Here is a 15,860-nt window from a genome sequence, read left to right as displayed (position 1 = left end):
TTGCACAGGTAGAAATCTAACACCTCCGCACTCGAAGAGCCTGTCCTTCACCACAGACCTATAGATCCAGCCCAGGTGGAAGTGATGAAAAGGCAGCACAGAATCAAGCCATTCATCTTTTTTTCAGTGGCAAGATCTTGCCCTAGTAACTGTCCAAACACTGTCATTAGATCCCTCTCTCATTTTTTTTTTAAAGGGTGGAAAATTTAACTTTCTGATTGCTTTTGGGCTGTGACTGCTGGTGCCAGTTGGCAGCAGCTGCCTTGCAGCAGTGCCACAAGTGACCGTTTTTACTGCGGAACCACACAGTGCTGTGAAGAAGGGATTTGGTTGTCTGACGCAGAGGCGTTGCTTCCCCAATCAACTACCTGCTAGTGCTGTGACAAAACAATATCCTCTTAGCTTTTCCCCTGTCCTGGTTAAGTTTAGCACCTGCAAAGCACAGCAAGACCTGCAATGAAGAGCTATTTATTCATCAAGGAAGACATGGCTAGTGCACAGTGGGGAGCTCGCTGAGAACAGGGGAAGATCCTAAGGAACTGCTCCGAGAGAGAGGGTAATCACACCGCCATCAGCCACCAAACGAGACCTTTACCTTCGTCATCAAGCGTGGGGTAACTCCTGGCTGCACGAAGATCATACTGTGTGTCGTCCTTTTCCGAGGGAAGCTGGCTGGCGGAAAGCGCAGCCGTGGGACCAGCCGTCTTGACAGCCAGCAAGGCACTGCGCCCTTTCTTGGAGGGAGACGACTTCAGAGCTGGGTGAGAAGAGTGGAAGAGAAGATGAAATTACTAACTGCTGTCACACCAAAGGCACTCTTCCCTTCAGAATGAGAGGCCTCTGCCCTCCGCCGCGCACACGTGTGCTCTGCAAGTGCTGTCTCCAAAGGGCTGAACGTGAGTCAGGCTGCAGAGATCGCTCCTGGCTGGGAGCCTGAGCAGAACAAAGCGAGTCCTGACAACCCCAGGGCTTTGCTGTTCCCCAGCTTTACTCTGTGTTCCAGGTGAACAGCCTGCTCAGGCTCCGGCCCAGAAACTCTCCAGGCGGACACAAGGCTCTGCCTCTCCCACATCACAGGGCAGCAGCTCCTGGACTAGGTACTTACAGGAATTCTTTCGAAACACTGTGTTGGTCATGAATTTGAAGAATCTCTCTGCATAAAAGCTGGGTCTGTGTACTGACACTGTGTCCTATAAAGGCAAGAAGCAATTGTTTAATTTTGAAATTATATCTCAAGGCAGAGTTTCTGTAACAACCAATGCAGTCTTTTTTATTCCAACATTTAGCACTGATAGAGTGTTAAAATGGAAAAGCTTAACTGAAATGATCTGATTAATGCTATAAATAAGCCTGAAGCCTTTGATTTGATTGCATTTGATTATATTCTTGCTGTAATTTTATAATGGATTTTGGTGATTTTATTCCTTTGTAGACTTCCTGGATTTTTCAAATATTGGCCTGATTACAAACCTCAAATTTCTTCTGGTTTTGCTGCCTGATCTTCAAAGCACACCTGGACACTGTTCCATATGACACGGACACCAAAATTCAGCCAAGGGTCTCCTTATCTTTAAAATGGTTTGCACTTTTTGTTTAAAATAGTAAAACTGAAGCTGTCTCTGCTTCTGATGTTTGACTGTGCTACTATGATTTGGCATCTACATGTTCCTTTGCCTTATTATTTAAGAGAAGCTGGGATACGCAATGCCAAAAAACAGTTGCACATTTAAGGTTGCTCTTTTGTAAACATGTACTCGGCTGCTGCAGGAGCCAAGACAGCAGGGAAACACTCCAAGGGATTTATTACCAGGTCGCTTACTGGAGTAGAAGCACAGTCACCAAAGAGAGCAAACGCGGGGCTCCTCGACACATACACGAGCGCACGTGCCTCGTGTGCACAGCTCCTGGTGTCCCGGGGAGAAGGAACATGACAGATGGGAGCAGGGGAGGAGAGCTGGGAGCACGACAGCTCAGCATGCGAGGAGGTGGAGTGAGCAAGAAAACCTGCCTGGGAATAAGTGGCACCACACAGCTGTGGAGGCATGAGAGACAAGAACTATTCCTTTCATCAGCCTCAGTTGTGCCAGTTCAGGCTCTATAAATAGCAAGGTAATTGGCACCAACTCGTATAAACGAAGCCAAGCCAGGTAATCCTGCCAAGGCCTGGACAACTCCTGCCTGTGCAGACACTCACCCCGTCATGGACAAGGGCCTTCCAGGTATGTTCCAGCTTCTTGATGAACCTAATGCCAGGAGAGAAGAAGAGAGAGATTCAGACACACACTCTATATCTAAGCCGTCCTTCATAGCCCACACAGGAGAGATCACGGAGCTGCTAATGATCCCTTCTTCATCTGGAGCAGAGCTTTCCTCCAGCAAGAGAGGTCAGCTGAGCACACCGGCATCCTGAGGTCACAGGGAGGGAGGAGCTGGGCTGTAAGAGGGGCAGAAAATCACCTTTCATCCCTGGAGATATACTGCCCATCCTAGGCACAGACAGGAAACTTATTTATGAGCAACTCATGATAGCTCAGAAGAATGGCTCTGTGTCACCAGCTGTTCTACAGACATGATAAAAATCCACAGCCCCCTACATGTACTGCCAGACGGCGTTAGGCAGCCTGCCTGTTCATCAGCAAACTCTTCAGGAGAGGAAAATCCTGCTGCTTACATTCAGTATCAAAATAGATGTAACACACTTAAAGGATAGATGACTGCAGAGCTACCTACCTGTACGATTGAAGGATATCTATTATTCCTACATGTAGCAGGAGACGCTCTCCTTTGCCATTCACTGCTGGGATTCCTCCCATCCTGCGGGTAAAACAAAACCTCAGCAAGTGCAGCCTCAAAAACAGCAGCTGTAAAGCCCCAAGACGTACGGGAGGGCGGACGGCAGCTCTGAACAGAGAGCTCTGGTGTGATGAGACACAAGGCAGAACCTGCAAAGCCACATTGTGCACAACCAGGGGAACTCACCTACTGACCCCGGCCATGACACACATGGTGTCCCCGGGGTTTCTGGCTGTCCAGGTTGCCAAACACGATCAGGACAGGACCTGTGTCATGTGCCAACAGCTCTGCCTGGGCCAGAAAGCACCACATCATATTTTCTTCGCTATGGGACATTTTATTCTGAGGATCACATTATTTATAAGGTCAGTGTGAGCTCTCTGCCTGTTAGGGCAGCAAACCTGCAAGGACGAGGTGTATTTCCAGTCCCATCCACACTAGTACCAGAACTGCCAAAGATGCAGCAGCCACCAGCACACACCAAAAGCATGCAGCTAGCAGGCAGGCACTGCAATTACTGATGAAACTTGAATGAACAGAAACACCAAAGTATTATCCTGGCTCCACCGTGACTGATCCTCCATCAAAACTGGAGCAGCTGGTTTCAGATAGCAACAAATGGCAAACTCCACCATTTGTTCGTGAGCTCGGTCCAGAGCCAGAGGGACAGTGGCAAGAGCCACCTGCAGCCCAAGAGCCACAGATCGGGCACCACACAGGACAGGTTTGGGGAAACTCCCCAAACCACAGCTCCACCAGTTACTCCAGCACTTGGCTATGTTGCTGTTTGCTAACAGGGGAGGAGAGCCAGGAGCACGACTGTTCAACATGTGAGGAGGTGGAGTGAGCAAGAAAACCTGACTGGGAATAGGTGGCACTGCATGACTGTGGATGGCCTTGGGTACCGTCAGGGCTTCCAAAGACTGAGCGATGGAGAGCGAACTCCAAAGCTCCCAGAAACAGGCTGATCCCCACTTCCACCCCAGGATTTGGATGCTGAGCTAGAACTGAGCTTGTTTCTCCCCTTCCAGAGCATGGGTTGGTGTTTAGAGGCTGTTACAGGAGCTGAGAACCTACAGACTGCCTTAAGAAGAGAGATCAGTGTGAGGCTGGAGTCTCACAGAAATATTTCCCAGCCCAGCTTGCCCCTTCCACACCGTGCTGGTGGACCGGCAGCACCGGCACCCCCGGGAGAGACATTCACTCGACCATGCGGGGATGGTCCCCCCCTCAGCAGGGGATTCACCCCTCCAGCCCCCATCTCCACCCCTCCTAGCCCCACAACACAACCGTGTTTTCACCTACGTGTCGTCTGTGTCTATGGACTCTCCCCGGGCAGCCCCGCCCTGGATGGACTCCATGGCCGTGGAGTAAAGCGCCTTCTGCCCCACGGGACGCTTCTCATCCGATGTGCTGTGGGCTCCCTCAGACTGGCGCTCCCGTTCTTGCTGGTCTATGTTATGAACCCCAAGCAGGAGGCTGTAGTCCATGATTTTAAAACTTTCCAACACCTACAGGTTAGTATCGAGTTTAAGAACAAAGACAAAATATCAGGCCAGCAGCTCAGTTACAGCACAGACCCCAAAGCACGGAACAGCCTGTCCACATTCCCACTAACAGCTCCTTTGAATGTTTCTGAACCAAATCATCTCTGGACTTGATCGCATAGATTTTGGCCATTCCTCAATCAACTCAAAGGGCTGAAGGCTTGCAAATAACACTGCTGTCCCAGGCACCTGCTGCACACTGGATGGGTGAAATGTGTTTAGCACCAACAGCCCAGGTACGAGAGGAGCAGGCTGACGCGCCAGGCAGAGGAGCACAGCCTCAGCCCTCAGAGATCCAGCTCCACTGCTTTGCTTTCAGGGCAGAGGGTGGTGGAAAGGACTGACCCTGCTTTGGGGTCAGCAGATCAGTAAGGCTCTCAATTGTTTGCTCTTCCTCATGCTCCAGAGCCACAGAACTTCATTAACCTGCTCCCCAAGCTGCGCTGCTTCCTTACCAGACAGTCGCGTTGCAAAGTTTTCACCAATGCACTGAAGGTGTCAGCATCCAACATCAGGCCCTCGGGCATGTCTTGTATGAAGTCTAGATCCTTGTACGTAGGACTGGACTTTTCCTTTTCCTTCTTGGATGCCCGGCGTTTATAGGTTGAGCCTTTCAGGTCAAATTTCAGGTGCATTTTCACCACGCGAGGCAGAATGTTGTTCATCACGACCACGCGGATGTTTTTGCCCCCTGATTGCACACAGTACAGTCCATAAAACTTCGGCAGCAGTGTCCGTGGGTTCTGATTGAGATTCTGCAGCAAGGTGGGAAAAAAAAAGCATGGGGAAAGGTGATTTTTGCCGAAGACTCCTTCTGTGTAACCAACACAAAGCATGTTAACAGATACTGGAGCAGTCAGACCATGGGTTCTTCACCTAGAGATTTTATGAACTTTACTGTACACATTCGACAAACTCTTGTATTTCAGTGGCTTTAGGATCTGAAAATACCACTATGCCTTGAATACAGGGAATGAGATGTTCAACACTCTCTGGGCAAATAACCAAGTCTGGAAATACCCCGCTTTCCCCATCAACAGCAGCTAAAAAAGGGAAACCAAACTGGAAGAGAAATAAACACAATAAGTGGGAACTTCAGGTTTAAAAATAACAGCTATCTTCATCTCTTCAGAAGTGTCAGAAATCAAGAGCTGTTCTCTGGCCCAGAATAAACCAGGGACACAGTATTTTTTTTTTTTTCTAAACAAAACAACAATCTTCTCCTCCTTTTTCAGAATTGCTTTACAAAACAGTTGGCCAGAGCACACGGATATCCTGCTCTGCTATCATGTCCTTTTTTTAGGCAGCGGTATTATTAGGAATGACATGGCAGGCATGACCTGCTTGTTCAGCTTTGGGAAAATTTGGGAGGGAAATAGAACATCCCTGCACGCCACGGAAGAAAGGACAGACCTGACAGATCCTCTGACAGGCGGCAGAGACACGACTGTGTTATAAATTCTCCCCTGACTGGCCTCAGGAATGTGCTGCTCAACACGGTGCGAGCAACAGCAAGAAGGAAACCAAACGCAAACTGCACTTGCCCAGCTGGAAAGTAACTCAGGATGAAACCTGCTCCCTTTCCACCGTGTCCTTTTACACCGGCTGGATTTCCCAACAACAGCACAGAGATCGCGCGTCACCCCCGCAGTAACCCACAAACACTGGAATGCTACGATTAGCACATAACTCTGCACTAGGCAGGTAAGTTCAGTTTAATTCGTGACACTGATTGCCAGGCAGGACAACTGCAGAATTTGGGACAACAATGCAACTCTGTTCCCATTTAAAACCCTCCACCTGATTTACTACATACATTAGGCAACACACACACACCTTCCAAGAAAGCTCATCCTGTCCAGGGACTCGACCGTCACTTGCAAAAGCAAGCGGCTGGCTGGCAGTTACATACAGACACCCAAGGCCCTGTCTCACTTTGCCAAATTTTCCCCAGTAAATATCGAGCAAGGCAAGTATTTTCATAAAAACAGTGTATCATGGGATAAATCCACTGCAGCACGCAGGCAGATAGAGCAGCATTAACATCATTTGCCATCGTCTTCTCAGCATCTCTATGGCAAACTAATCCCGGGGTGGTTCTAACTGAACTTCAGTGCCCTCGTCTACAGGGCTGGACCCTTCAGCACAGTTATGCAGGGAGACAGCTCCTGGTTTACTCGCCAAAACATCAGTTTTGGTTCCAATTTACTACTTGTCACCGCATATGAGTCCTGTGGGGCTCAATATATTGCCTCGCTAGCCCTGAGATTTAGGCAACAACGATCTCCAGCAGACTGGAGGTGTGAAGCTGGTCGGTACACGGAGTCTTTAGCTTGGTGCAGATACAGGAGACAGCCAGGGACAACAGTGGTTTCCCCACAAAACCGAGGCAGTTGTGTTATTGCGATCACCAGCCATCCCCAAAGCCCGTCTGAGGCAGATGCGTGATGCCAAGCCAAGAAGAGTGAACTAGGGCTGGAAAATGGACACTCAGAACACATATCTGCAAAGCTGGTTTCAGGCCAGAACACGCCTACAAGCTACAGCGCAATTATCTGCCACATATTTATCCACGGAGTTTGCAAATAATTGGCAGGATCTGTGCTGCTGGGACCAGTTTTGTGACATGCTATTCACGTTGTCCCTGGTACAGGTGGAGGACGTGGCCTGTGTGATGCTCTGGACAGAAAAGCTGCCACAACAAACCCCAGTCAGGTCCCCGGTGCTGGGTGATACACACCATGTAGTAGCCAGGAAGGAGCTTCTGTAGGAATTCAGCTTCCTTGTGCATCACGGTTTTTATGATGAATTCGTCGTCGCTGGTGACATAGAAGAGGGAGCCGCTTGCACCGGGGTTTGACAGCTCGATCAGAGGCTCATTACATAACGAATACTAGGGAAGAAAAGGAAAAAGATGATGTTTTCAGCCCCCAGTCATTGCACACTGAGTTCTATGCCCTTGAGGACTTTCCCCAGCCCTCTGTTTCCCTGGGAGATTAAGGGGAGCAAAGCTTCAGTGAGAACTATTTTCAATATAGGTTAGGCCTAAGCAGCAAAGCTGATGGATGATTTCCAATTAGAGACAGCAATTACAGTTCAGAGCACCTCAACTGCTCAGATTCAAGCTAATCATCTGCTTTCAGTAAAATCCAGGCTTCATGATGACATCTCATCTCATTGTGTGTGTATCACATTTAGGCTTCTCTCAGCACATCACCATCAGCTCAGACAGAAAGACGGGATTTTAAGAGACACGACAGTCTGCTCAGGGTACCACGGACCGCCGTGCTGGAGGCAACACAATGCACCGGCTGTTCTCTGCAGCCTCCTCTGGCCTTGTGCTCCCCCGTTAAAGAGGATTCTAACAGCCACATCTTACCCCCACAATCCTGCTAGAATCACGTCAAAAGTATTAGACCAGGTGTCCAAACGAGGCGAGGGCTCAGCGCTGAGTGAGCACGGCAAGGGGCAGTGCATTGGGAACTGAGCTGGGAGGACATTTCTAGACATCGGTATGCAAACAGCGGGTCCTCCAGCGAGGACGTGCCCAGCCGCAGGAAAAAAGCCCCAGCGCAAGCACACACGTGCCCTTTGCACCCCAGTACCAACCCCAGGGCGAGTGTGGAGGTCGAGTGGGTTCGGGGCAGCATCGCGTCAGAGCTGCCACAGCAAGAGGTGAGATGGGGAGAGAGAGGTGGGGGGTGTAAGGGACACAATCAGAGCAACAAATTAAACGCTCATCATTACATACTGAAAACAGCTTTCAGCACTGTGCAGATTAATGATCCAAGACTTTATCAAGTTAATTATCTCATGCATAATTAAAGGCATTTGCTGCTGTGGCAGGCAAGAGAGAATCAGGGGAAGCAGAAGCAACAAATCAGAGCCGTGACCCTTGCGATCGAGGTGAGCGCTTTACCTCACTCAAGTTTTGAAGCACTCATCACATCAGGCAGCGTGATCCTGGATGCACGGCTGGTGACCACTGTTACTGTCAGACCATGCACTGGCACTGATTTGTTTCTACTTGTAGGTATTCAGGTAAAATTACCCTGTCTACAGCTCAAGTCAGAAAATAAAGGGCTATTAAAAAAGGGGGAGGACAGGCACTCATTTGGATGCGTTCCCTTCCCCACTTCAACAAATGTCCTCTTCTAAAGAGCAGGACGTCACATGCAAGGGACCAAATTCAATCCCAGTGTACTCCAAGCCCCAACAGCTTGTACTACGAGGTATTTTCAAAACAGCCTTTCCAGCTCTGAGGAGCTTTCTGAGCACGAGAACAAGCTGTATTTTATTCTGTCTGTGTAAGATGATTAAAATAACTACACTCACATAGCTCTCGAGTGAGTACACAAGGAAAAATTCCCATCTTTGTCCTCAGAGCCTCAGGGGACATTACAGGGTTGCACCCAACAGAACACAACTCCTTTTGCTTGTAAACACAGTGAGTTATTGTCAGCACAAGCAAAGGCAAGGGAAGCCCATGGCAGAGCGTACCCAGCACCTGGGCGCGATCCCTTCCCTGCAGCCTGAGCCAGCAGCTGCCTCAGCAAACCAAGGTTTGGGCTGAGCGGTGCTGGTCTTGCTGGGCCTGTCACTGGATCTCCTCCAAAGCTGACCAGAGTGACTAAATCCACAGCTCGTTCCCACTCTTTGCTGGGATCAGAACAACTCCTGAACTCTTTTCTGTTTCTTTTCGGCAAGGATTGCTGACAGCCTTGATTTAGGGGCGAATTTCTTGTGTTACTCTAGACCTCCTCAAATAAAGGAGGAAGGACGGAGAAATCCCAAAATGTATCCATACCAAATAATCATCTGGACGAATCCCAAAGAGTTCTCGGAAGTACCGAAAAGCCACTGGTGCATAAGTCTTGAACCTGAAGTCAGCGTAATGGTGAGCCGGGGTGAGATTGCTTCCTTCGCTGCACAGAACAGACGGTACGTGAGCAGGGCCTCGCTGTGACCGCCCACCACATACACACAGGCACATCGAGGCTACTGTACATTTGAGATGAACCGAGCCTTGCAAAAAGACATCTTAGGAAGAACAACAATCTTTCTTTTGTGGCAGGACAACAGCAAAATAGGTTTTAAATTGTGTGCCAAAATCCATTTCCAATTTGGCACAGAACAACCACTTGCCAAGCAGAATATATTTACACAGAGAACACAGCTTTTATGAACTCTGTTTATTCACAGAGTTAGAGCTCCCAGAATGAGCTTCTTCCATCTCAAGCATGGTGTAATTTCATGGAAGAAATTCTAGATGGACAGGTAGAAAGGAAAGCACATAGGAAAGCGAACAAACTGAAGCATATAGTGCTGCATCTTACTTTGTACTTCCTTGCAAGCCAGTGTACTGCAGAATCTAACACTTCCTACTGTTATGTTTGTATGTAATGGATGCATATTTAAAACATTCAGAGCATCCAACTCTGTGATCTAAAGACAGATGGAAATTCTCGAAAAATCAGTGAGAGGAAAAGTAATAACTCATCTGTTCATTTTGTTTCCCCTGTATCCTTTACCTCGGGAAAAAAATGCTCTCAACCACGTAGAAGTCTTGCATGAGGACATCTCTCTCTGGCTTGGAGCTCAGATTGCCGACTGTGTATCCAATTCCCAGCTGGATGGCCCCCTTCAGAGTGGATGAGGTGGTCTGGCAGAAAGAAAAGAGCAGTCAGCGAGCATTTCACCACGGATGTAGCATTTCCCGTATTACAATACAGCCATGTCTATGACTTCTGTGGAGTCATCTCAGGCACTCCATACTGCTAAACAAGTTCAAACAGCTCCTGACGAGATGGATTGAGGCTCCCAGGTTTGCCATTTGCAAGATTACGCAGTACTAGGGTGCTGCATAAAATCTAAATCAGATTGGTAGCTACCAGGCCCCAACTTCTCAGCCTGCCAGCAGTCCCCGCTCCACAAAACCAAACCTTTTTGTAGGTGGTTTCACCAGAAGCATCAACGCCTCGATGACCAATCTTCTTTCCTTGGCCGGGCTGTCCTGGTGGCGATGGTCCCTGCAAGAGAAGACATGGCTGGAGCCCAGAGCAGGCGCTGACCTGCCCACAGGAACAGGCTGAGAGCACAGCCGCGACCACAGCATCGCGGTGGGGAAGGACAGAGGGATCGCTCCCTACACTGGAGAAAAATCTGCAGAGTGCAAACCGGTGTAATTGGCACCGTCAAGCTTTAAACAAGGCTGTTTGAATTATACGTTCATCCGTCAAGACGAGGAGAGCTAAATACCCAACCACGCCATCTGACAGCCCCAGCACGAACTGGGCAGAGCCCTCAGCAAAGATGCCGAGCTCAGGAAAGATCTGCTTGCTTCCCGGCTACCAAGATTACCCAATTGCTCGACTGCAGTTTCTCATTGATTTAAAATCGCAATACATGAAATCAAACACTGAGAGAAGTTTATTCTTAAAAATCCCCTGCCCTCAGGTGTCACAGCAACACCTCGCGCTTTGCTGAGAAAAAAGAGACCGGTAACAGGGGCAACACAACCTGCTCCTGCGTCCACATGGAAGGGATCATCCATTTAGCGAGATCTCATTTGTTTACAGTTCAAAGGATGAGCCCAGACAGGGTGAACAGCAACAACAGCTTTTCCTGAAGTTCTGCAAAGAGTTTACAGAAACACTACAGGACTGCCAGCACTTCAGAGAGAGAACCAACCTCCTCCTGCCCATTCTCCTCTTGTACCTCTGAGCCCACCTGGGCCTTGTCTTGCTGATCCAGGAGGGAGCAGGTCATGCCTGTTCCCTTTCACGAGCCAACGCAATCACGGTTTGTGCAGTTCCACACAGCTCCTTTTGCAAGCCCAAGCGCAGGGGCCTGTACCCCAGCCCAGGGCAACATTTCACCTGCTCCCCGGCTCTCCCCTCATCCCTGCACACAGCAGCTAGAACTGCCAGGGAGCCACCGGCGACATTTGGGGGTTTGCTGCGTTAAAGAACAGCCAGGCTCTCAATGTTCCTCTAAGCAGCACGCAGAGAGATCCAAGGTCATTTCCCAAGTGACAATATAATCTCACAGTCTCTGTCAAGCGCTGCACAGAGCCATCGCTCAGGACTGCTCTCTGCAGCAGACAATGGATAATTTTGTTCAGACTACAGAAGTTCTTTGTGTTTTAGCTTTTTAATCAAGAGCTTGCAGCTATTTCTGGTCAAACTGCTTGTACTTGTGGTACTGAGAGGCAGTCTGACTTCTCCTTCAAAAATCTTATTTCCTGGTCTGTGTTAACCACCCAGCGCAGCCAGGCTGGCTCCCGCAGCCCTTCTCCACGTGGTCCTGATTAGCAGCCCAGCTTATCCTTTCCGTGCAGCTTCCAGCCATCAAGCTGGATCCTATTACACGCCAGCTCAAGCCGTATCGTTCTGCCTCGCCACGTGGCTCATCGTGGTCCTCTCAAAGTGATTAATGGACACAGGTACTGGCTACAAGATTGCCGCCATCCCAAATGCAGGAACAAAAGCCTCTTCCACAGCCCCTTGCTCTACCTGGGACTGTTTCCAAGGCAAGAAAAAGTGGGGCTGTTTGTGCATTGAACGAAGCGATCAACTTTCACAGAAGCTGAGCTTTCTACTATGTATGTTTTTGGGGAGGCGAAAAAGAATCAAGTGTCACAACCCTGGCAGTTTTATGGGAAGATTTTGCTATTCATGTATACAAATGCTCCTCATCCCAGGTGAGTAATGTAAAAGGGTATGTCGAAAATTAGATCAAACAAAAATCATTTGAACACAGTGCCCTAAACCAAGAGCGTGGGATCCAGGGAGCAGCTTTCAGACACAGATCCTCCCACTGGATTCCCTGCTGCTAACTGGGAAGAGTTTTGCTCCAGAAGGTAACGGTGATTCAGCAACCAGTGACCTGGACTATGTCAGTCCCTCAAGACGTTCCCCTGTTTTATGGCTTCACAAATTACAGCCTCTTTGACTCACTCCCAGTAGCAGGTGAGACCCAACACAGAGTCCTGGAGATGCCCAGAACTCAGATTCACTATTTATCACCATCAGGTTCTGGTGCAGAAGAGGTGCCCTCAGCCACTTACAGACATCGCTCAGCTAAAATGGGCCACGGGGTGGATTTAATCCCTTCACATCCCGCCTCTGGCCACGGTGATGCCAACACAGGGACTCCGGAAACCTGCTACTCATTTTCTTTCTCCCAGATAACAGATATCAAATTTTCAGTAATCTTAAATGCTCGAAAATGTCAGGCAGAAGTGTGTTCTAGAGCTCTGTGTTCTCGTTTCTCAGCACAGGATTTTCCGGGCCAGTTTTACACATCTCACCTCAGCGACGGCCGCCTTCCTCGGTGCCAGACCTGGGGAGAGAAGGGAAGAGCATCAGTAAAAGTTGGGACATCAGAAAAAAACCAACCGAACCAAACCAACCCAACAAAAACTCTAACCAAAACCACCACCACTAACAAAAAAACCCACAACAAAACACACCGAGAAAATAGCCTAATGCTTTGCTCTTTCAAGCAAGCTGGAAAGCCATTAAAGCAGCTGGTTTTGCTCATTTTCCCGTTTCACTAGTGCAGGAGTCTGAAGTTATAGGCGTCACTCAAACAATTTCATATTGTGAAACACAAAGATGCACAATTTTTCATAGCAATAATGTTTCCTAGAGGCTTCAGTAGATAGAGTTCTTGTAAATCCCATCAGTAATAGGTCCACACTGAACTGAAGAGTCGGCTACACACAGAAGCCCAGAGAGACGCTTATGAAGCTGCTTTCAGCCACTCAGAAGGCACTTGACAAACTGTATTGATAATTGAATCTATTTATAGAACCCGGTGTCCGAATATATCACAAAAATGAATGCATCATTTATCTCTACCAGTGCCTTTGGGAGAAGCCACCATTACTCCATTACAGAGTGAGAAATTAGGATTTTGCCTAAAGCTTTTAGATACATAGTCAGGGTTGGAAATACGGGCCCAAACCCTCCTGTAACATAAGGCCATTTCCATTTCCCAGCCTGAGCCCAAGTTTGCAAGGGGCTCCTTATTTCTAGGCAACAGTAAGAAGAGGTTCCCCTGTCACCAGCCCCACGAGGTGTTCACTGACCTGCTGAGAACCTCGACCATGGGACCACGAGCTCCAGCCCAGCGGAGCCTGAGAGCCGCCATGAACAAGGCTCAAGAGCTGTTTAAGAAGAGCTCAACCCCATCCCGCAGCACAACATCCCTGTCGCGTGTTGGGGCGTTCAGCCTGGAGAAGCTCCAGGGAGACCTTATTGCAGCCTTGCTGTACTTAAAAGGGGCCGATAAGAAAGATGGGGAGAGACTTTTGAGCAGGGCCTGTTGTGACAGGACAAGGAGTGATGGTTTAAACTAAAGGAGGGAGATTCAGGCTGGACATAAGGAAGAAATTGTTGGCCCTGAGGGTGGTGAGAGCCTGGCCCAGGTTGGCCAGAGAGGTGGTGGCTGAACCATCCCTGGAGACATCCCAGGCCAGGCTGGACGGGGCTCTGAGCAACCTGAGCTGGTGCAGATGTCCCTGCCCATGGGTTGGACTGGGTGAGTTTTGAAGGCCCTTCAAGACAAACCGGGATTCTAAGGCAGCTCCTCAGCCTTCCCCAAACCCCCTACAGGCAGAACCCCATTTTTAGGAGAAGGCCACTTGCACAGAACACAAACCCCAGTGGCAGGTTTCAGGCCGCCTGTTTCCAGGTACGAGTCCGGCACTCCCTGCTCCTGGCTCAAGTGTTGCTACCAGGACAGATCATTAAGTAACTCACAATTCTTCAGAAAGGGCTGAATTTTGCAAGTGACCATCGAACTGAGCTTGAGAGTTTTGGCTGTGAAGAAGAAAGGCTCTTCCAACCCCTCAGCTTTTCCCCACTTGAGGACAACAGTGGATCACACAACTGCCCGCGGTGTGGGAATCCTGCAACTCAAGACAGATCTCTACTCTCGAGCTGGTGAGGTCGGCCCCTCTCTGGAGAGCAGGAAACGTCCCAGAGCATCCAGCCCAACACGGCTGCTTCAGCATCTCCTGGCTTTGGCCAAGTCAGAACTAAGACGGTTTAACTGCCCAGCCTCCTCAAACACAAGCGGCAATGCTTCAGGGCTTATTTCAAAAGGAGCCTGAGCAAGAAGTTGGGCATAACAGGATGGCGATGCTCTGCAGGTGACAGTAGTGCCAGCAGGGCAGGAGGTTCGGTTGTATTTCAGGAAATATTTCAGACACTGGGAAGCAAAAAAAACAGACCCAAGAAAAACCCCTTGGTGGTCACTGGAGAGATCAAATTGCTCTCGGTCAGAAGTGCTGAGGTTATCTCAGCAAACTGGGGATCGCCTGGCGCAAAATGGGTACGGTCAATGTGGCGTTTTGACCTGTCTGCGACACCCCAGCCCCACAGCTTGGGTTGCATTTCCAAAGCCAGAGCGGCCCGGGAGGAGTCACTTCTTGCTGGTTCGTTTTGTTTTAAATTGTGCTCTTTAGCACCCAAGTTTTGCATCAGGGACAGAATCGCAAGACTGTCTGAAACCCGTCTCCCCCTGTGCCAGCCGCACCGCATGACCCCCGTCCGACAGGAGAGGGGAGCGGAGGGGAACCCCCCGCTGGGACCCGCTGTCCCCACAGCCCTTGGCCGAGGGGCTGCGATGGGCGACGTGAACCCCATCACCCCCACCAGCACACAGAACCACCGCCAGCTCAAACTGCGCATCTGGTTTTGAGCTGAAAAATGAGTTCCTTGGCCTAAGATAAGGCAATTTCATGATTGTTCAACAAAAAGCCCCGCAATGGCCAGGAGATGGGCACTGAGTGAGCACTTGGCTAATGAACCTTCAAGGCACAAGCTGGAGCAGCAACTCGAGACCTGAGAGGAACCCAAAGGGGCAAATGCTGATCCAGGTTGAGCCCTGGAGATCGCTGGGAACACAAGGCGGCAGGAGGGCCCCAGGCCAAGGAGACTGTGCTCTCCTACTGCGCTAATCTCGTTCTGCACTTTGTCACAATTCCAGAGCAGGAGATTATCTTTAATTTTGTGATAATTACCACAAGCTGCTTTCATTCCCAGCTTTTAAGTGTCTGCTGCTGTACACGTACCAAATGTGGAATCAACACCAACTACCCACGCAAAGGAAAGGCAACAGAGGTGAGGAACTGCAATCTTCAGCAGAAATGATGCTTCAGGTGGACAAGAGCATCAGCAGCAAAACCTGCCTCCCCCCCACAACACCCCCCTCAAAAAAAAAAAAAAAAAAAAAAAAATCAGCTTTATAAAATCTACTTGTCTAGGTAGAAAATGAAAAAATCTTCCACTGGCTACTCAGTCCGTGGCACTCGCTTGTGCTCATCCCCAATGCGCTGACAGATGGCCTTGCAAAAACTGATTTAACTCCAGCTTCGGGGGTTGAATAGCCACGAGAGACAGCACGCTGGTTTGCGGGAGCAGCAGCTCTGCTGCGGGAAGTTTCAACACTTAACAAGCTAATTGAAATTATTATTATTCGATTTGGTGCAGCTTAATGACGGTGTATTCA

At 49.3% G+C, this 15,860-nt stretch overlaps 1 protein-coding gene across 5 annotated transcripts in view; it reads right to left on the bottom strand.

Annotated features, from left to right (window-relative positions):
• PIP5K1C (phosphatidylinositol-4-phosphate 5-kinase type 1 gamma) overlaps positions 1–15,860 on the bottom strand; it is a 49,534-nt gene that overhangs the window by 12,348 nt on the left and 21,326 nt on the right. For all 5 annotated transcript variants that reach the window (XR_010607663.1, XM_065652239.1, XM_065652238.1 and 2 more), the window contains exons 2-12: positions 12,652–12,683; positions 10,283–10,369; positions 9,872–10,002; positions 9,148–9,265; positions 7,081–7,233; positions 4,796–5,095; positions 4,099–4,304; positions 2,731–2,814; positions 2,195–2,243; positions 1,106–1,190; positions 596–757 (exon numbers count right to left, since the gene is read on the bottom strand). Coding sequence is in view for 4 of the 5 variants with exons in the window: in XM_065652239.1 (XP_065508311.1) it covers positions 596–757; positions 1,106–1,190; positions 2,195–2,243; positions 2,731–2,814; positions 4,099–4,304; positions 4,796–5,095; positions 7,081–7,233; positions 9,148–9,265; positions 9,872–10,002; positions 10,283–10,369; positions 12,652–12,683 (1,407 nt within the window). In the remaining variant the exon portion in view is untranslated. The remainder of the gene's footprint in view (positions 1–595; positions 758–1,105; positions 1,191–2,194; positions 2,244–2,730; positions 2,815–4,098; positions 4,305–4,795; positions 5,096–7,080; positions 7,234–9,147; positions 9,266–9,871; positions 10,003–10,282; positions 10,370–12,651; positions 12,684–15,860) is intronic.

Source organism: Caloenas nicobarica, chromosome 27 (genome assembly GCF_036013445.1).
Source record: "Caloenas nicobarica isolate bCalNic1 chromosome 27, bCalNic1.hap1, whole genome shotgun sequence".
Taxonomy (NCBI): domain Eukaryota; kingdom Metazoa; phylum Chordata; class Aves; order Columbiformes; family Columbidae; genus Caloenas; species Caloenas nicobarica.
This window is presented reverse-complemented; position numbering and strand designations above follow the sequence as displayed.